This window comes from Symphodus melops (assembly GCF_947650265.1).
Source record: "Symphodus melops genome assembly, chromosome: 15".
Classification (NCBI taxonomy): Eukaryota; Metazoa; Chordata; class Actinopteri; order Labriformes; family Labridae; genus Symphodus; species Symphodus melops.
The window spans coordinates 24,632,292-24,652,909 of NC_136705.1; the positions used below are offsets into that span (position 1 = coordinate 24,632,292).

At 45.7% G+C, this 20,618-nt stretch overlaps 1 protein-coding gene and 1 pseudogene across 2 annotated transcripts; one reads left to right on the plus strand and one right to left on the minus strand.

Moving 5' to 3' along the window:
* Positions 1 to 47: 47 nt before the first annotated feature.
* On the minus strand, positions 48 to 11,194 carry LOC306835514 (calpain-1 catalytic subunit-like). The gene is given in 28 exon segments (XM_079362110.1): positions 48 to 1,237; positions 1,309 to 1,367; positions 1,457 to 1,570; positions 1,643 to 1,721; positions 1,794 to 1,862; positions 1,976 to 2,040; positions 2,135 to 2,192; positions 2,305 to 2,370; positions 2,462 to 2,501; positions 2,580 to 2,791; positions 2,917 to 2,928; positions 3,028 to 3,183; positions 3,185 to 3,198; positions 3,289 to 3,449; positions 3,764 to 3,838; positions 3,929 to 4,014; positions 4,107 to 4,190; positions 4,355 to 4,426; positions 4,429 to 4,525; positions 4,620 to 4,627; positions 4,629 to 4,688; positions 4,690 to 4,755; positions 4,886 to 4,933; positions 4,935 to 5,005; positions 5,734 to 5,803; positions 7,375 to 7,621; positions 8,022 to 8,039; positions 10,984 to 11,194. Coding segments are annotated over 26 exon segments (2,115 nt in total). The 5' UTR covers position 7,621; positions 8,022 to 8,039; positions 10,984 to 11,194; the 3' UTR covers positions 48 to 1,210.
* Positions 11,195 to 12,850: 1,656 nt separating this feature from the next.
* LOC306835810 (calpain-2 catalytic subunit-like) lies at positions 12,851 to 20,327 on the plus strand (annotated as a pseudogene). Its single transcript, XR_013781760.1, has 19 exons — positions 12,851 to 13,189; positions 14,155 to 14,224; positions 14,348 to 14,466; positions 14,705 to 14,838; positions 14,947 to 15,275; positions 15,376 to 15,461; positions 15,556 to 15,630; positions 15,764 to 15,924; positions 16,365 to 16,534; positions 16,740 to 16,951; positions 17,941 to 17,977; positions 18,173 to 18,241; positions 18,340 to 18,397; positions 18,473 to 18,537; positions 19,184 to 19,252; positions 19,333 to 19,411; positions 19,796 to 19,912; positions 19,993 to 20,051; positions 20,135 to 20,327. The product of XR_013781760.1 is annotated as a calpain-2 catalytic subunit-like (transcript).
* Positions 20,328 to 20,618: the final 291 nt, after the last annotated feature.

Consider the following 20,618-nt stretch of genomic DNA (forward strand, 5'->3'; position numbering starts at 1 on the left):
TAAAGGCAGGTGAAGTTCATGTTAAGAAGACAAAGGACGAGCCAATGAACGAGGGAGATATTTATTAAAGGCACAACATACATTCACAACACCGAACACACGACTGGCACATTTTCAGAAACTATCCCATCACATGATTTCGTGTCTGAGGCGTTCAGTGTCATGTCTTCCCTGCAGTGGATAAACAAGCAGATCTCTGACGTGAGGCGACGACGTCTCAAAACTACGATCTTAGTGCAAAATAACAAACTAAACGTTTAGCTGCAGCTCGAACAAGAAGATGGTGTGATATAAGAACGATCAGAACATCACAAACACATGCCATCGTTTAAAGTAGTCTGTACTGCCACCTACTGGTGAGAAATAAAAGCTAACAGGAGTGTTAGCGCCACCTTGAGGGGGATTTGAATTTACAAGAATAAAGTTCCTCTTTATTGGATTGTCAGGCAGCTGCTTTTCTGTTACAACCTGACAGAATAATCCTTTTAACCATCGCCACATAACTGAACTTAACTGATATTCAAATCAATTTACTCTTTGAGCAGTGTAATCACGTAAATGTACAACTCCAATCTCAGAATTTTAAAATCTGAGAAAAAACCCTATTTTTTATTGTTGTCCTAATACCTTGTTGTATTAAAACACTATTCTTCAAAAAGTTTGAATCTAGTTCCTCAAGTGAATTAACAAATCAGGATCATCTTAAACTGGATTAAACCTTTTTGCCTTTTTGTCCTGACGTGCCGATCAAACGCAGATAGATAGATAGATAGATAGATACTTTATTGATCCCGAGGGAAATTCAAGAGCGACAGTCCAACTTTTAACAGCAACAGACTTCTTCTTCGTGGTTTTGTTCTCCTTCTAAATTTAACAGATTAACGGTGAAACTCTTTATTAGTAAAGCAGTAGACTGTCACATGGAAAGCTAAATTAAAATGAGGTGACATCACAGCTCACGGTTCACGTCATGCACAGACTCATGCTGCTCCTCAGATCGCAGGTTTGGGTCGCACAGCGGCGGCTTCTTACGGGACGTTTGCATAGTTTTGAACATTTCGAGGGGCGACTCTTGGCTTGGACTCGTCCTCGGTGAGACAGATGTTTGGTTACTCTAGGTACGCTGAGGTGGGATGTGTTCAAGGACTAACGGCTCTATGAGGCTGCGGGCGAGGGGTCAGCAGAGCTTCTCCGGTGAAGACGGTCCTCTTCAGCCGCACATGGTCAGGTAAAGCCACTAACAACACAAAGCGGGGCTGTTAGATAACCTGCAGACATGTTGGAAATGAAAGAGCTGTCAGGACTCACCTCTGTGATGTTCATCTCCACCTCGCCGGATCCCTCCCGGTCCATCTGCTGGAAAGACCCTGTTGAGGAAAAAGTGGCCACAGTTCGTCAGCAGAGGGCGCCAAAGTACACACATTGTGTGTGACGCTCCCTTCCTCACAATACTCACTGAACATGGCTTCAAGCTTCACCAAGCAGCAGATGAAGTTGTCAAAGTCGATCATCTCGTTTTCTGCGTAGCGTGCGACCAGAACCTGGTTCAGTCTGTTGTTCAGTTTAAAACCTGCACAGGGAGAATATCAGCAGCAGTGAGCGTGTGTACAGTAAACAAAGGTGGCGTTTACAACAAGTATACCTGCTGCCTCCACAGCCAGACGCATCTCATACGAGCTCATGGCTCCAGATTTGTCGAGGTCGAACTGTCGGAAAATGATCTGAGAGGCAAAGACAGGAAATCAGGAAAAAGTTCCTCTCATATCCTTTGACATGAGTCCCCTCACACTTACCAGCCACTTTCGGATCTTGTTCCAGAGGAGCTGAAACTCCACCATTCCTAAACGAGCGCTCCCGTCTTTCTGAGATGTCAGTGTTAAGGAGGGAAACGCACGCAGTCACGAGACCCTGCAGGATAACATTCAGTCTTTTTGCTTTAAACAGAGACAGGAAGTGTCTCCACTTCAGAGGATACATCCATCAGGTTGACCATGGTCCGACAGGATTCTGTGCTGAACCCGTCCGTCTTCAGATCTTTGTCTGAAAAAGAGAAACATGGCCGTGCAGAGATGGGCTGGTGTTCACTCTGATACAGTATGACGGACACGTTCAGTATACAAACACAGAAACTCACGGCGGGTCACGACTCTGTTCAGAATGGTCTTGAGCTCACGGATGGAAATCTCCATGTCCTGAAAAAAAGACGGCAGAGGACAAGTTTGTGAGTCTTAAATCCAAGTAAGAACAACTTAATTCACTTTACATTCTCCACCTTAAAAAGGTGGGCGTGGTTTCACGTCGTACCTCTCCTGCCAGCTGAGCGAACATCGACTTAAACGAGTCCTCGATGTCGTCCTCCGTTACTTCCTCCTACAGGAACCACAAGTGTGAAGTCATCGTTCAATAAAACTATAAATAAAGACTTTTCCCATCGTGTCAGTCATGTATAATAGATACGTACGTCATCTTCTAAATCTGCAGAGATTTCATCGTCCAGTTCTCTGAAATTTACAAAATCGTTTTAGCGACAGGTTTACAAATCTCCACAGTGAAAAAATGTGTTCTGATTGAAATCGTACTCTGTTTCTGATTGCTTCTCAGTGAAAACCCGCAGGACAAAGTCGGCCTCTTTGCTCGGCTCAAAGGTGGAGGGCACGACGAGGTATTCTCCGGGAGGGAGGCGGAGCCGCGTGCTCACCTCTCGCAGGTTAATGAAGGTCTCGGAGCGAGCGCACGAAGAATGCGTCAAAAAGAAATCTTTCTTCAGGTGGACGTTCTGGCAGCCTCTGAACTGAGACGATGCACGGGCTCAGGTTTATTTGCATGTTTAAAAATAGTTACAGTATATACTTAATGCTACTTTGCAAAACATAATCTTCTTAAATGAGGCACAGAAGTAATCCATAATCTGCTCACCTCCTCTGGAATCTGCAGACGAGAAGAAAGTGGGACAAAAATAAAAACATGAGGAGAGAAAGTGGTTTTTTTTTTTTTTTTAAACACGAGTCTTTCGGTCTCCGTTCTCACCTCGTACACAGCAAAGCCGATGGTGTGCATGTCCTGACCTTGGCGTCGATATCTGCGACGGTCCTTCTGCATGAGAGCGACCAAAAAACTGCACGCCACCTCGTTGTCCTCTGGGTCATCGTCCTCCTCCAGCAAGGTGATCTTATACTGAGGGTATGATCCAGAACGTGTCTGCACAGAAGACGTGTGTGTGTCAGTTTGGTGTAGAGGAGCTGGTCTAGGCAGGGGGGGGGGGGGGGGGGGGGGGGGGTCAGGACTCACTGGGATGGTTCCTGCAGCCGCCAGCCGTGCTTCCTCTCCTCCACGTGCCGTAGAACTTCATGGTGTTCCAGTGACTCATCCCGTCGTCGCTCAGAGCGTCAGGAGTCAAGTTACAGATCTCCAGCCGGGAAAACTGCCTCAAGAATTCCCTGAAGGACATCCTGGAAGACGCAGAGTGGAGGTCGGGATGAGGTGACTTTAAAGCTCCAGGCGGAGTCTGTTAGCTTAGCTACAGCTGTATGATAATGACAAGCACGAAGACGTCTGAACGAGCAGCAGTAATGAGCTGAAGGTCGGATCAGGAGCTGTGTGCTTTAGGGTGACGTTCGCTGCAGCGTGCAAAACACGAGTATTCGTTTTTTATTATTGGCGATTTGCACCGTTTATAAACAATCCAATAAATCCTTTTGCACCACTGCTGAGGATCTCCAAAAGGCTCAGTCAAGCTCTTCCTTTACCATCCGTCACATCTTACCAGAACTCTCCGTCTTCCATCTTCAGATGCAGGTCCTCCCGCTCAGAGGGGTCGATCTCGTCCCATTCAGGGGAGCTGCACCAGACAAACAAACAACGGACCAATCAGAGAGCTGCGTTTCCTGTTTTAGGGTGCATGTGTGAAAGGGGGCCTCTGCACACTCACTTGTCACTCCAGGCTCCGGTCCACTCCACCTGACCCCAGGGGTTACGCACCCTGATGAGCCGCTCCATGTTTCCACGGTAATCAACCTGGAGACGGACAGAGCGACGGGCAAACTTAAGAAGCGTTTACATTTTGAGTTCATACAGTTTGAATAGTGCGCCGCGACGCACGGCCAGACCTCCTTCAATCCGGTGACCGAGTAGGCGTGGCCCTTCACGAGCTTCTTGAAGGTGACGGCCTCCATGTCGAAGGCGCTGGTGATCTGCAATAAAAACCACGACTCCATTACTGCCCCAGGAGTATGAATTTATCCGGCGTGGAAATAAATAGCAGAGCTTTTAATGTGATTGGTTTTTTGTCTAAATGCAGCGGCATCGATCGTGCGGTGCGGGTCCTGGTGGGGGTGCCGCTGTGTTCAGCACTCACGTCGATGGAGCAGCCCAGCAGAGAGCCTCGGTCCAGCGCTTTGGCGATGATCCGGTGCAGATCTCTGGGGAGCGGCTGCGGAGCTCGTACATCTCCGACACGCCGCCTGTGAAGTCCTCAAAGCCTTCAGTGGTGCTTCCTCCTGACAGGGCCTCATAGGAGCCATTCAGCCTGAAACCACAGAACCCAGACACACTCACAGAGCACTCCGACAAACGATTCACAACTCTCTGATAAACACACATGCTCAATAATTCAAACCCACTTTGCGTAGGGCTTTCTCCAGGAGTGCACTCCAGAACTCGTTGCCTTCAGCAGAATGGACGAACATGAGGCTCGCCGTCTTTGACTGGCAGCCGGTCATCTATCACAACATCCACCCACTCGCCGAACTGCCAGAACTGCAACACAGAGCAATAATCAAGATCTGCATCGGGCTGAAATGCTCGCCTGCGCTTCAAACATAATCAAAGCACGGCCATCTTTCCTTCTATTGATCGCCCGGCCTCGCTGCAGAGCCTCGGGACGCACCTGGAAGTGGAAGATCCCTGCGTAGTCGTCTTGGAAGGACTGACCGTGGAGGGACAACCCGGTGAAGAAGCCTCTCGTTCAGGGTGAGGGAGCCGATGGCTGCCAAGAGCCAGCAGTCACCTGTGAGAGAGAGAGAGAGAGAGAGAGAGAGAGAGAGAGAGAGAGAGAGAGAGAGAGAGAGAGAGAGAGACAGAGAGAGAGAGGGAGAGAGAGAGACAGAGACAGAGACAGAGAGACAGAGAGAGAGAGAGGGAGAGAGAGAGACAGAGACAGAGACAGAGAGACAGAGAGAGAGAGAGAGGACAGAGCAGAGAGAGAGAGAGACAGAGAGAGAGAGACAGAGACAGAGAGAGAGAGGACAGAGACAGAGACAGAGAGAGAGAGAGACAGAGAGGGAGAGAGAGAGACAGAGACAGAGACAGAGAGAGAGAGACAGAGAGAGAGAGGGAGAGAGAGAGACAGAGAGAGAGAGAGAGAGAGAGAGACAGAGCGAGAGAGAGAGACAGAGAGAGAGACAGAGAGACAGAGAGAGAGAGACAGAGACAGAGAGAGAGAGACAGAGACAGAGACAGAGAGAGAGAGAGAGACAGAGACAGAGACAGAGAGAGACAGAGACAGAGAGAGAGAGAGACAGAGAGAGAGAGAGAGACAGAGAGACAGAGAGAGAGACAGAGACAGAGACAGAGTGAGAGAGAGAGACAGAGAGACAGAGAGAGAGACAGAGAGAGAGAGAGAGAGAGACAGAGAGAGAGAGAGAGAGAGAGAGAGAGAGAGAGAGGACGCATCATCAGACTTATTTAGTCGTCTCTCAACAGATTTAATGTTAGACATGAAAAGCGAGGGCTCACCCAGCGCTCCCTGACAGATGTCTGTTCTGGTGGCTCCGCCCACTATGAACTGAGGGTCATCCGTCAGTTCCTGTGGAGACAATAACCATCAGAATTAACTCGTCTTTTACCTGCTTTTACCTTCACTCACAGAAACAGGAGACACATCTGCATGAAACAAAACTAAAAACCATTAAAACTGTATTTTCCTTTTTTTTTTTTTAACTTGTCATTTTGGGTTTATGATCCGTCTTCGTCCTTGTTAGTAACACGAGGTTACATCTCCAGTCTCACTGAAGGTCCCGGTCTCGCCTCTAAAGCATTTTTCCTCGGTCTTGTCTCTGGGTAGAATCCAGATTTTAAATCAAGACCTCCACTGACAGGCTGTTTTTCCACTTCATAAATGTGATTAGAAAACACTTTGATTATTTCAGAGTTTGGTTTTTATCGCCTTTTTACGGCTGCTCGCTTCCCGGTGTGGCGCTCTGAGTGAGTGACACGCCCCCTGCTCACAAGATGATGATGATGATGATTCAGTGATATTTATGGTGTCTGTCTGTTTGTTTGAAGAGTCGGACGTTAGCTCAAAACTCTCACTTTACCTGATCAATAAATAAATTAATTCATCGTGAGTTAACTCTTTAAGGCAACACTTCTGTCATGTCAGTGCTATTCTTGCAGCTACATGTCAACGTCCTGTCTGTTTACGAGGCCACAGTGAGCGGATGTCAGAGTGGGGAGTGGTCCGAATGCCACCACGCCGCGCCGACAGCTGCAGAGGTCGCAGGCGTTCATGTCTGCGCTTGTTTGCAGACGTGAAATAACAGCGACACTGATATGTCACATGACTAACAAAAGGATGTTTGTGTGTCTGACGTGTTTGAACACGTCTGATTTGTAAATAAGCGCATCAATATGTTTGACTTTTAATATTTAATCATCTATGTTGAATATTTTGTTCCCTCAAATATTTCCAAAAGTGATCAAATCATTTGTTTTAGAGCTGGAACGAGACTTGTCTTGTTACGGCATGGTTATCGTTGCCATGGAAACACAGGATGTCAGCGTGAGCAGCTTACTGAACCGTACTGTCACTCAGATACATCAGCTCGTCTGTGAACATATTCTCTTCCTCCGGTCACGGTCGACTCGGCGTTCGTATTCATCGGGGTTCGGGGAGAATCAGAGAGAATCACTCCCGTGATTCCCCGCCAACCTCGACGTCATCTTTTTGTTTTTGTTTTTGCTGAGTCTTTTCAACAAACACGCGAGATGTCTGTCGGAGAGTAAAAACGTTTAACTGTCACAAACTCAAAACACAACAGAGGCACCGCCGTGTGGCCATTTTTGGTACTGCACATCAAATTTGTCAACAACAATGGCGGAGGACAAAGTCAAATGACTCATCGTTTTTTTTAATAAACTATTTCAGTGAAAAGAGCTGCAGCTGATTCCAAGACACGAATCCTTTACAAACTTTTTATCTTTTCTTTGTAAAATGTCCTTAAAGATCAAATAAAAAACAGACAGTGAAAACAGGAAGTAAAGCACTGAAATGGGCGTGGCTACTCTGAGTGACAGCTGCATACTGATAGCAGCATGCTAGCTGTAAAAAGGCAGTGCACTGTGATGTAACCATGGCGACTCCCTCTCTTTCCTCACCGTGGGTCTCATCCACTCCACATCTCTGGTTTTGGCAGAAAACGGTGCGAGCTCCTTGAAGCCCAGCGACGTGGGCTCAGCGGGGAAGTAGTGGTCTTCAAACAGGCAGCCCGACTCCACACACTCCTGCTTCAGGGCCTCGTAGTCCTGATTGGAGAACGGCACGGCGTGCTCGTTGGAGCCCATCCCTTCTGCCCGCAGCCGGTTGGCGTATATAGTCGCAGATATTCCTCCAACTGGATCCATACTGGGGAGAGACAGGAACATGGGGCAGGGCGGGTGAGCACAGTCGAGGCTATAAATAGCAGAAATGTAATCAGTAGCTCACTCGTGTCTAAGAGTTACAGCAAAGCAATTATGTGTGGGCGTCGAAACACAACGTTTAGTGATTAGGTGAGACAAGGGGAGTGAACCTTCCTTAGTCAGACCCCGTATTGACCCGTGTTGGCCCGTGTTGGCCCACATGGACTTTTTAAAATAACAAAAACATTTCCTCAGTGTGTTACCGTCCCAATTTCAGTTCACAATATTTTTTAAATGGTGAAAGGTCTGTTTATGTGTTTATGTTAAAAACATAGAGAGAAGCACAGCAGAGAGCCACACACAGCAAACAAACAAACAAACAAGACGACTTGGAGATCTGATACCTTGTGTTTAAAGGCAGGCTGAGAGAGAATGAGACAAAAAAGGGAGAGAAAGGTCAACCAGTGAAGTTCATGCACAAACACTTTCATGTTTTCTCTCTCGCTCTGAGCGACAGAGACGCCCGGCGGCGTTCAGAGAAGCAGACCCTGATGGAGTTCAGTGTTTACGACTCAGTGGGGGGGTCCGAGATGAATGCACTCCCTTTCAATGCCGCAGTCTTTCACAAGTGTCAGTCCAGTCTCCGGAGAGGACATTAGAGCCAGAGCCTGTTTGTTCACAGTGAGCTGCACTGATTTCAGCTTTAAATGAATGCTGATGAGCAGGAATGTGAAACCTCGGGTCCAGCAGAGGTTTGGATTCAGACTTTCACACATGCACTGAACATCCTGGCACTAAAAGTCTTCCCATTTACAGATTCTGTTTTCTCAGTCTGTAGTTTGGAGATAACTCGTCACTGAGACTCGGCTCGGAGGAGATCTACTGGCTCAGGCCTGGAAAAACAGACTGGGACATGGGATGATTGTTTAACTTCTCAGCTCGACTCGAGAGGAATCCTCACTGTCAAAACAAACAGCCATCACGCACACTCACACACTTTAAGTTCAAGGTCAGGAGACGAGGATGGAGTCGACAGTGAGGAGCGACCAGGAGACAAAGTGAGAGCCGCAAACACAGAAAACAGGGAAAGGATGAATGCTTCAACAGGCTGGCACTTTGTTTACCCCCCCCGGCCCCTCTGAGGCCCCTCGTGTCTGTAGAGTCTGCAGGAATGTCAAACAGCGAGACAGAAGCCGAGGACACTGCTGACCAAAAGGATCTCTCTTTCTCCCGTCAGTGAGCAGAGAACAGCTGATTATACATTCCTGTGAGGACGACGTGATCCGCAGGACTTCAACCTAAACAATACACTATAAAAACACCCCCCCCCACCTAAACAATACACTATAAAAACAAAGCCTACAGCCGACCCCCCCCCCCCCCACCTAAACAATACACTACAAAAACAAAGCCTACAGCCGACCCCCCCCCCCCCACCTAAACAAGCAGCATGGAGGACGCTGCTTTATATGTAGAGCTGTGCACACTAACAGTTACTTCAATGGACGAAGCTGAACGACTGACAAAGGGTTAAATCGAAAGAGGCAAATTATACGACCTTGTTTTAATGAAGAGTCAAACAATACATGTTTATTTTATAAATTTGATTTTCATTTGAATTATGATAACGATTTAAAATTAAGTGGAGAAATATTTGAAAATTAGAAATCAAATGTCAGTTTGATGTTGATGATATCAAAGAAGAGATTATACATTTGAATTTGATTTATTATTTATAATGTGCCCAAATTCCAAATATTAAAGGAGCAGTACGTAACTCTAAACCCTAGTGTTTAAAATGGGTACTGCAGTCTAAGAGCGTCATCATCTCACTCACTGATTGAAAAATCATTGTGGCAAAGTCATTTTATTTTTATGTTTTGTTTCCTGCTGTTTAAAGCACTTTGGGTGTTGTCTGTAAAGTGCTTTCTAAATGAAGTTAAGTGGAGTTAATGCATTTTCCTTTTAAAAAAGCAAATGTCATTTTGTGTTTGATTTCCATTTAGATTCTTTTTTTTTTTCTTCCAGAGAAATCTGCTCGGTCAACCCAACGCTTCTTTGACCAAGTTGTAAAACTGCTTTGTTGAATAATTAACGACGTGTATGAGAAACAAAATGTGACGTCACGGTGAAGACGCTGCAGCTCCTGGTTTGAATCTGTGACGTCAGTCCTCAGCTCGCCTGTCTCATCCAATAAAGCCAAACATGTTTCACTTTCACAACCTCATGTCTGCATGCAGGGACAATAAATGCTGCTCACCAGACTTTCGTGCAAAGCTTTTAACCTTTTTATGAGTTATTACTGTAAACTAAATGCTCCTGCTCCTCCCCAAGTGCAGAACCAACAGACTCAAGAACTCCTTTGTCCATCACGCTCTACAACTCCTCACCTGGGGGGACGAGGACTAGAGCACACGGGACAGAGGGGTAGGAGTTGGAGCGTCTTTCCTTCTACCCTCATTGTGCAATAACACATGGACACTTTCACTTGTATGTGCAATAATCTCAATAATAATCATTGCCTTTTTTGTGTTTTTTTCTCTGCTTCTTCCATGCATATTTTTTGTATATTTTTTCCAACGGAAGAGTGTTCTATTATTTATGCTTTATTAGTCTTTATATTGTTACCTGATACATTTTTTATTTTTATTTTTATTGTATCTGCTGCTGGAACCTAAATTTCCTTGAGGGAGTCATCCCAAAAGGATCAATAAAGTTCAGTCTAAGTCTAAATGTGCTGTCACTTCTTGTAAACTGTAAAGCAGCTCATCTTAGTTTATGACTTATTAAAGGTTCACCTGCAGCAGGTAAATCTGTTTAACAGCAGGTGAAATGTGTTTTTGTTTTTCGTTCAGTTCCATTAAATGTTTTTAAGAGTCTTAAAACGTTAGACTTGACCTTCAGGGCCACCGTACCTGTGCACACTTTCCCTGCAGTCCGGATTACAGAATGCTTTTCATGACCACACACCTGCTTTGTGGTTTCATTCTTTAAATCAGAGCTTTTCAATCTCAAAGCAGATCTGAATGAACAACCTGCTGAAGAGCAGCAGACTGAGTCTGACCACTCTGTTTGCAGCACCTGTTCACTACAGCACACACACACACACACACACACACACACACACACACACACACACACAGGCCTGTCTTTATTTGCGCTCCGGCCTGCAGTCTGCTTCAAAGACTTTACACAATCACAGATGTCTCTCAGTCTCAGTCAGGTCCGGTGTGTCCTCTCTTATTATTCGTGCTGCATCAAATCAAAGTCTCAGCGCTTTGGCCTCCAGCACAATCAGAAGAGGCACCGTTAACTTTAAGAGGCCGGCAGCAGCTTGAACACAGTAAGCGTGGAAAGTGTACTCACCACCGCTTCACACGGGACTCACAGCTCCTTCTCACCGAGCCGGGACAGAACCGAGTTAATCTGAGGGGAGAGGGGGGGCTGTGGTTTGGTAGGCAAGATCCAAGTCCAGGTCCAGGTCCAGCCCTCTCTCTCTCTCTATCTCTCTCTCTCTCTCTCTCTCTCTCTCCCACACACGCGCAGACACACACATACACGCTGCAGGAAAAGCCCCGCCCCCATGCAGGAGGTGGAGCCGTGCAGTACCGCAAGCAGCCGCTAGAGGCGCCGGAGGTCGTTCAGCTCAGATCAAATAAAAACCATGATTTGTGTTTGTTCCATTGTGTCTTTCCATCTTTCTCCTTGTTTTATGTATTTATTTACTTTCATTCATTCATTGATGCTGTCTTTGTTTTCCTCCTTCTCTCTCTTTTTTTACTTTTACAACTAAACAGAACACCTACACTTCACTTATTACTGATGCTGCAAGGTCAATTAAATGTTGATAAATTACATCAAATTAAATAACTGAAAAGTTCAGATAGAAGAAAGGCTAGACATGGGTTTTTTAAAAAGGTTTATTTCTGGGCTTTTTGTGCCTTTATTGTAAAGATAGGACAGTGGACAGAGGATCGTAAATCAGGGAAAGATGAGTGCAGGAAAGGAGCCACAGGTGAGATTTGAACCTGGTCCAGCTGCTTGGAGGACTACAGCCTCCGTATGTGGGGTGCAAGCATGCATTCATGTAGAGATGTCAGTGTGAGGCTGCTACACAAGGACACACACCAGAGCTGCTGGGGGTTCCCTTGCTCAAGGGCACTTTCTCTGGGAGGGAACCGACACCTCTGCAGACACCAGACAACCTTACCTTTGTTTAGTTTTATTAAACCTCACAAAGCGTGGAAACAGAAAGTGAATCATGACGGGTTAATAAAAGAATATGATCGCTATAAACGTGAATCATTGATTAGTACGCCAGAAAAATTAATCCATGTCATTGTCTTTATATCTCAGACTGAAACTGTAGGTCAGCACCTGAAAGATAACAGACCTCAGACAATAGTAAAGGTCACCAACTGATTTTTCTGTGGTCTTGGTTTTGTCTCAGTCTTGTCCTGTCTTGGTCTTGGTCTCGGTCTTGGAGCACTCTGGTCTCGGGTATGTCTTTTTCTCGGTTAGCATGGTCTTGACTACAACACTAATTCACTAAGCTCTAGTTGACTGTAATCCACAGTATATCCTTATTGACCACATCCATATCCTTATTTACTGTGCCTGTGTTCTTCTAAGACTCGATGATTCATCTTCATTCAGCAGCTGAAAAACAAACATGACACCATGCTTAGAGCAGACGCTCACTGACAGGGAAGTGTTTGAACAGGGAGAAGCGCTCCTGTTCTCAGCACATGAGGATGTAGCCGCAGAATAAGGATCTGAGATCACACGCTACAGCACAATGCACAACACCACAAAGCCGGCTGGATGCAGGCGTGTTGCAAAGTCATCTGTATCACAACCTTTTCTTGCTTAACTCCACGCCACATTTACGTTAAAGCCTCCCTTTCACAACCCTCAGCTGCATGTGCGGCATGTAATCCCTAAAAAAAATTAAAAAAAACTCTGTGGGAGACGAACAACTTCTTTTTTTTTTTTTCTGACATTTTCAGTTTCATAGTCTGCACAGAAATCAAACCATGTGAAACGATGACTTCCACTTTTCTTTGCAGGCAAACTAAAAAGAAGTGGAAGACAAAATCATTTGAATGCGCAGCCCTCCCTCTCCCAGGAGACAATGACATCTGAGTTTTAGGTTACCTTTAGGCGTGTCCCTGTTTGTGTTTCATCCGTTTGTTGCTCAGGGCTGCAGCTGTCTGCTCTGTGTAACCTTACCTGTCCTCTGGAAGCCCCTCCCTCAGATCCTCACCTGTGTCCGCTATAAAGCAGCCTGGGACAGGACCAGCTCAAAAGAAGATTTGCTGAATAGAAGTGAAGGATGACATCCACGGCTTACCGTCTGGCCCGCGAGCAGAAGAGGCAGCAGGGCGTCGGCACCAATCAGCACGCAGTGAAGTTCTCCGAGCAGGATTATGAGAGTCTGAGGCAGCAGTGTCTGCAGGGGGGGCGTCTCTTTGAAGACCCCTGCTTCCCAGCTGAGCGGAGGTCTCTGGGATACAACGAGCTGGGACCGTACTCGCCCAAGACCAGGGACGTTGAATGGAAAAGACCCACGGTAAGGCACACCAGTTTGTTTTGTGATGTCATATCCTGGATGATGATCCTGACACAGATAAGTGAGTGTTGAATGTTTTGTTGCCATTTCTTCAGGAAGTAGAAAAGTGTTGTTTCTTTAAATCAGAAGTCTTCAGCCTTCATGCATCCAAACATTTTGAGAGGCGCTGGTGGCTTAGCGGTCAGGTTGCTTCTCATGTACGGAGGCTTACTTCCTCAAAGCGGGCATCCCAAGTTCAAATCCGACCTGCAGCTCCTTTCTCACGTGACATTGCGCACTCTCTCTCCAGATTATATTCTCTAAACACCGCCCCCCAAAAAAAGCTTCTTTTCTCAAGATCCTGACTTTTTTTTCTCGCTAGCTCAGATTTTTAAAGAAAATTACTTATCATTCTAACAAATTAAAAAGGATGACGTTATGTCCGCTCAGGGCTTCTGTACTTTCCATCCGCATCTAATTCACAACAAAGTCAAAGATGGGTGATAAATATCAGGTGTAAACTGTGTTACAGTCTCCATTAACAAAAGTAACAACAAAGACAGCAGCACAGCAGATTCTGCTTCCTCTGAGACACACAGGTTCTCTGTTTGTGCAGCTGTGTGGATGCAACGAAGCCTATTTGAATATTAAAAGCTCGAACAAACGATCACACGCAAGGTTAGGGGAAGCGTCTTTGAAAGGTTTAAAAGCTCCTAACTATCTCAGACTGCGAGGAGCTGAACGACAGCCGAAGTGACCGAGGCAGAAAGTGAAGTGACGATGACCACGCCAGAACAAAAAGGCATCAAACACATTTAAGTTCTTTATCCTGAACCACTGACTTCACTGGGAGGACAGAAGCTGCTCTAGATGTGCTCGGTCTCTCAGCTCCAATAAATGATGTTTTTACTTCTAACACATTCATCAAATCTAATTCTTTGGCTGTTGAGAACATTGACAATCGAAGGGGTTTTTGCTCGTTTTAGGAGCTGTGCACAAACCCAAAGTTCATTGACAATGGAGCCACGAGGACGGATATTTGCCAAGGAGGTCTGGGTAAGAAAAAGGACCAGAGAAATGCTTTTTAAAGATGGATGCTTCAATGAGGACGGGGACTCAAGATGAATGACCTCAGACATGTTCCCAAACCTCAAACACATATCTGATGTCATTGTGCAGGTGACTGCTGGCTTCTGGCTGCTATAGCCTCTCTGACTCTGGACCAGCGGATCCTGGCCCGCGTTGTTCCTCCTGGACAGAGCTTTACTGAAGGTTATGCCGGGATTTTTCACTTCCAGGTCAGACGACAAATTCTGACCTTCAAGTTGCCTTTACTTTTCTTACTTCTGTTGTCTTCCATCCTGCTCTGCCTTTTTGAATTCTGAATCTTTCTCAGTGAATTATTTCATATCACGCTAAGTTGTCTAGCTCATGGATGAGTCAGTTTTTGTGTCCATTCAAAGGAGGCTGCAGAAATTCAAAATGAAGCTGCAGACAGTCACCTGCTGTTTGCTCATGAAGATATGTCCTCTTTAGTTCTGGCAGTTTGGTGAGTGGATGGACGTGGTGGTCGACGACCGTTTACCCACCAAAGATGGAGAGCTGCTGTTTGTTCACTCGGCGGAGGGCTCCGAGTTCTGGAGCGCTCTGCTGGAGAAAGCCTACGCCAAGTATGGATTATTCCTTTCTGTCCTTTACAACATGTAAACAAGAAACAGCATGAGGATGTTTCCTCACGTATCCATCCGTGTGTGTGTGTGTGTGTGTGTGTGACACAGGATGAACGGCTGCTACGAGGCCCTGGCAGGAGGGAACACCATCGAGGGTTTCGAGGATTTCACCGGAGGGATCGCTGAAGTTTATAACTTATCAAAAGCTCCAGCCAAGCTTTTCCACATCATGCAGAAAGCCCTGAAGCTGGGCTCTCTGCTGGGCTGCTCCATTGATGTGAGGCCCATTTTCATACTGATTTGAACGCAAGCAGGATCTGATGTCTGCAGATTGAAATGTCTGATCTTTTCAGATTGACGGTTCCTACGAGAGGGAGGCAGTGACAGTTCGCAAACTTGTCAAAGGACATGCGTACTCTGTCACCGGTGCAGAACAGGTATCACACACTTCCAACCGTATATGCTTTGCATTTTTATTTTTATTTTTTGGTTTTTGCTTCATGCAAATGTTGGAACCATTTGCTTCCTCTCTCGTAGGTTCAGTCTCGGAGTGAACTGGTTCAGCTGGTCCGTGTGAGGAACCCGTGGGGACAGGTGGAGTGGACCGGGGACTGGAGTGATGGGTAAACAACTTCAAGATCCACGTACGATCGGACACCATCGTTTCTTTCCAGAATTTTCTTACTTCTTTTTTTTTTTTTTTTAAACTAAAATTAGATCCTGTCAGTGGGACACCGTCAGTTCGGACGAGAAGTCAAAGTTGAACCACGTGGCTGAAGATGGAGAGTTCTGGTAAATGCATCTTCTTTCTTGAGGATTTTGGGCTCAACTGGAAACCTAAATGTTCGTCGAGCGTCTTATTGATTGGTCGATGCTTTAATAAATGTAAAGAGTCCGACTCGACATTATGTGTTTCCCTCTCCAGGATGTCGTATTCAGACTTTATCAGGTGGTTTGACAAGCTGGAGATCTGTAACCTGACTCCAGACACGCTGCTGAGCGACGATGTGGGTCACTGGAACAGCTATCAGTTTGAAGGGATGTGGAGGGTCGGCTCCACCGCTGGAGGCTGCCGCAATCACTCAGGTACAGAAACCACACCTGCTGTACTTACATGAAACAAGACCAGGAAGAAGGGAGAGAGAGATGTTAGTGTGTAGGTCACTAAATAAGTCGAGTCCTGATGGTGCACTCAGTTAAGCAATGGCCTTCCTGACTCCGCCCACTGTCTGCCAAGCCAGGAAGCCAAACGAACCAAACACATGCAGACAGACAGAAGACAGGACGTCACAACTCCGAGTCTGTCAGACTTTTAACGTGAAAGCAACCCGAGTGTCCTTGAGGGGAAATCTTTCTTTGACTAAAACTCTCCACAGTTGTAACAATAAACAGAAAATAAGAGAAGAAGTCAACAGTCCACACGGAGACGGAGAAGCAGACAGAAAGAAAGAAAAGTACAGATTTTGCACATAAGCCACGTTGTTCCTCGAAGTCATTCAGAGATTTACTCTTCCCATGTGTTGCAGCCACGTTCTCATCCAACCCTCAGTTCGTGGTGCGTCTGGAGGACGTGGACGACGATCCTCTGGACGAGGAGGACGGCTGCACCTTTCTGGTCGGGCTGATGCAGAAAGACGGGCGCCGGCAGAGAAGACTCCGTCGTGAACTTGAGACTATTGGCTTTGCCATTTATGAGGTTTCTCAGAATTCTTCCATATGTTATCTTAAAAGTCGGATTTTTTCTTTAAGGATAAAAAACTTCTTTTCTAAAACACCTTTTGTTATTCCTCTAACAGGTCCCAGATCAGGTCTGTATTTGCTCTTTTACAAACTCATTTAATATTCCTGACAGAAAACCAGAGAGTGTGTTTGAAAGGCTTTTCTTTCCTGTCGTTCTTCAGCTCAAAGGTCGGAGTAATGTTCACCTGGGTCCGGACGTCCTGCTGCGGCAGAGAGCCGTGGCCTCCTGCAGCACATTCATCAACACACGGGAAGTGTGCGACCGCTTCAAGCTTCCCCCGGGGGAGTACGTCATCGTCCCCTCCACCTTCCAGCCTCACAAGAAGGGCAGCTTCATTCTCAGGGTGTTCTCGGAGAAACAGGCTGCAACCAGGTATCTGTGGTCCCGTCTCGTCCCTCGAGAGCTGAGCAAAAAAAAAAAAAAGAAGTTAAGGTTGAAATCGTTAATCATAATAAATCATCATTTCATTCTGGAAACGATGAGAATCACTCCTCATCTTTCACACCGCGTCTCCTCGTGTCCCTGCTGAAGTGAAGACCTTTTATCGCTCACCTTTTCCCTTTTTAATTTTATTTTCTAGACTTCCTTTCTACACATATTCCTTTCTGTTATAGAAGTGGATTTTAGCGTGAGCAGGTGATGATTACATATCACCCATAAAGAGACACAGAAACAAAAACAGCATTCTTCCATTGTCATGAAACAAACAAAAACAAGAAGAACAGGAAGAGACGACACACAACAAAATACAAACACAAACATGTGCAATGTCATACACCACAGGGACTAATAGTCATACTATGGAAACATAAGGATAGTCCAAACTCGACAGTAGCTTATTTATATTATCGCAAAGGAAAACATAAAATAGGAAGGATAGACCTTTTTTTTTTACATGCAAGTCTTTTCTCACCGCCCCTCGGCCTCTTTGTTTTTTTATAAAATATCCATCTAAAATAAACTGGTGTTTCAGAAACCCTTCCATCTGTATATATTTAAGGATTTTTCTCCAGCTGCCTTGAAGAGGATTTTCCTCCCCTGAGATACGAGCAGTTTAAACACGTGATTATTTACACAGATATCGACTTCTTCCAGTACCGACAATCTGGGAAAATGTTTTTTACACAGTTTGAAATCTGCATCTGAAAGCTTGTCATTATTTAGGACTGATGTACAGTATATAGCATGCATACTACCAGTGAAGAGAATCTGTGAACCCCTAACAGAGAGGTGTGTGTTGATCAGAGCTTTAGCTTATACAGCCATCTAGTGGACGAAACTCAGACACCATGCTCCGTCTTTAGAGTCAGACTTCTTCACATGCATCAACAACTCACATTCAGTTGTTTTTATTTTTTTAGTCCGCTGGAGGAAGACATTGATGCTGAAATAAAGGAGGTAAGAAAATCTACACTTCCTGCAGCCAGTATTTCCTCCTTCTAACTTCAGATGGTCGGACGGGACAGTTCTCTGCAAGCTTCAGAACATGGACTTCAGTACCCGTTTTAAACACTAGAGGCACATAGAGACATTTTAAAGATACTTTTATTTTAAAGTTATTTCTCGTGGATCACCTGGCTCTTTCTCTCACAGGAGGAGGAGGTTTCTGAGAATGATGTGGATCCTCATTTCAAGAATCTCTTCATGCAGATTGCCGGCAACGTGGGTGGAAAACACGAGGAGAGAAAAAAATAATGAAATAACCTAAAAGCTAGTTGCTGTTTTTTTTTAACTGTCGTACGTCTGTTTGTTGTTGACAGGACAGTGAGGTGTCAGTCTTTGAACTGGTTAAGATTTTGAACAACGTCGTCTCTCAGCGTGAGTACATTAAACTCCAACATGTGTCGATGTGACTTTCTCTCACTCAACTTTAAGAGCTTGTTTCTCTCACAGGATCTGATATCAGAACCGACGGCTTCAGCCTGGAGACAGGTCGCCTTATCGTCAGTCTGCTGGATGTATCCTCTCTAACATGTGAATTGTCTTCCTGACTTTAAATCCGGACGCCTCCTGGGTTTGCCAGATATGAGAGCAGTTATCAGGTGAACAGGTGTTGCAGCGATGGAAGCGGGCAGTGGAACTGCTTCAGATAGAAGTGATTGTACCCGAGCTAAAAAGCCTCTGCATGTTTCTAATAAGCTCCAGCAGCAGAAAGCTGCTCAAACTAGGATCAATGTTGGAGATGAAACATGGAGAGAGGTTAGAACGCAGAAAGCTTTACAGACCCATGCAGAGCTGGCTAAACACTGAAGCTACAGTGTCCACCACATGCAGAGCTGGCTAAACACTGAAGCTACAGTGTCCACCACATGCAGAGCTGGCTAAACACTGAAGCTACAGTGTCCACCATATGCAGAGCTGGCTAAACACTGAAGCTACAGTGTCCACCACATGCAGAGCTGGCTAAACACTGAAGCTACAGTGTCCACCACATGCAGAGCTGGCTAAACACTGAAGCTACAGTGTCCACCACATGCAGAGCTGTGTGAGAGGAGGGGGCGGAGCCAGACAGCTCTCTGTGATGATTAGAGTTTAGACTGCAGTACTCATTTTAAACACTAGGGGTCAAAGTGACGTACTGCTCCTTTAACTTGAACACTCCAGAAAGATGAAAGTGACAAACTGGGACTGATGGAGTTCCACTTGCTTTGGAACAAAATCCAGAAATACCTGGTGAGTTGTGATTAGAAGTGTTTGTTTGTCAACCTGAACATGTCTGATAGTTCATCACATCTGGTCCTTGTTCATAACAGGAGATCTTCAAGAAACATGACTCAGACAACTCGGGCAGCATGAGCTCCCACGAGATGAGATTAGCCGCCACTGAAGCAGGTAACAAACTTTGCGCGAAGCAGACGGACATGTTCACAGAGTTTTTTAGACACGATCGATAAATTCCTCCGACCTGCTTTGTAACACCTGACCATAATTACAGCTGGTTTTTTGTTAAGCATGTGTGAAACGTGAAGCCGGTTACTGGCAGACTGGTTAAACCAGTTAGAGGACTCCCTCCCTCCACCCCTCGTAGATTTCTGCACACCTCACAACGGGGACAAAACAAGTGTGGGCGAGGCTGTGTCTTAACTCTTCTATTATCAGCCTCCTTGTTCCTCTCCCTCCCCAGGATCAGAAATAATCCCCATCTACGAAACTGACCCTACAAGCTAAAAGAAAATGATGAAAAGTGACTTGTGGGTTGTTTTTCTTCTTCCTCAGGTTTCCACATCAACAGCCAGGTGCTGCAGGCCATCGTCAGTCGCTACGCTGATTTTCAGTACGCGATAGACTTTGACAGCTTCGTGGGCTGTCTCATTAAACTGGAAATGCTGTTCAGTAAGTTTCACCTGTCACCTCACTCAATCTAGTATTGATGAGTCTGACGTGACAGATGTGCTTTTCTGCCCCTCAAACAGAAATCTTCAAGTCTCTGGAAAAAGCCGACACAGGGAAGATGGAGCTGGATATGCAACAGGTGTGCGAGACGGACACACGAGCTGCTGGTTTGTCTCCACTTTTTTTGGGTTTGTTGTTGAATGTTTTTGCTTCCTCTTGCAGTGGCTGTGCCTGGCGATCTACTAACTCTGGAGACGAAAAAGAACAGGGACTGCTTTGTGATCTCTGCAGAGAAGAAGCTCAATAGATTAATAAACGTCTGCTACTCAAACACAGAAAAAAGAGACATGAGTGTAACATTTGTGATGTGACATTTTCTAAACATAGACCTTAAATAAATAGATGTTTTCTGTCACTCGAATGTATTTTATTCCGTCCGTAGCTTTTTTTTTCACAACAACCTGGGCTCATCGCCCCCAGAGGCTCCGCCCCCTGCAGGATATAATTTGTATGTTTACTGCAAACTAACGCAGGCTAGCACAAGCTAACTGCCAGTGTTTGTCAGCTTCCTGTCCAACAGGAAGTAGACCAACTCCACATCCACAGGTGAAAGACAACACAAGCTTAACCCTGGTTTTAGAACCACCAACCTCTTGGTGTTTCGCCTCTTCTTTGGTATTACATCCACTCCCGCCATATTCACCGC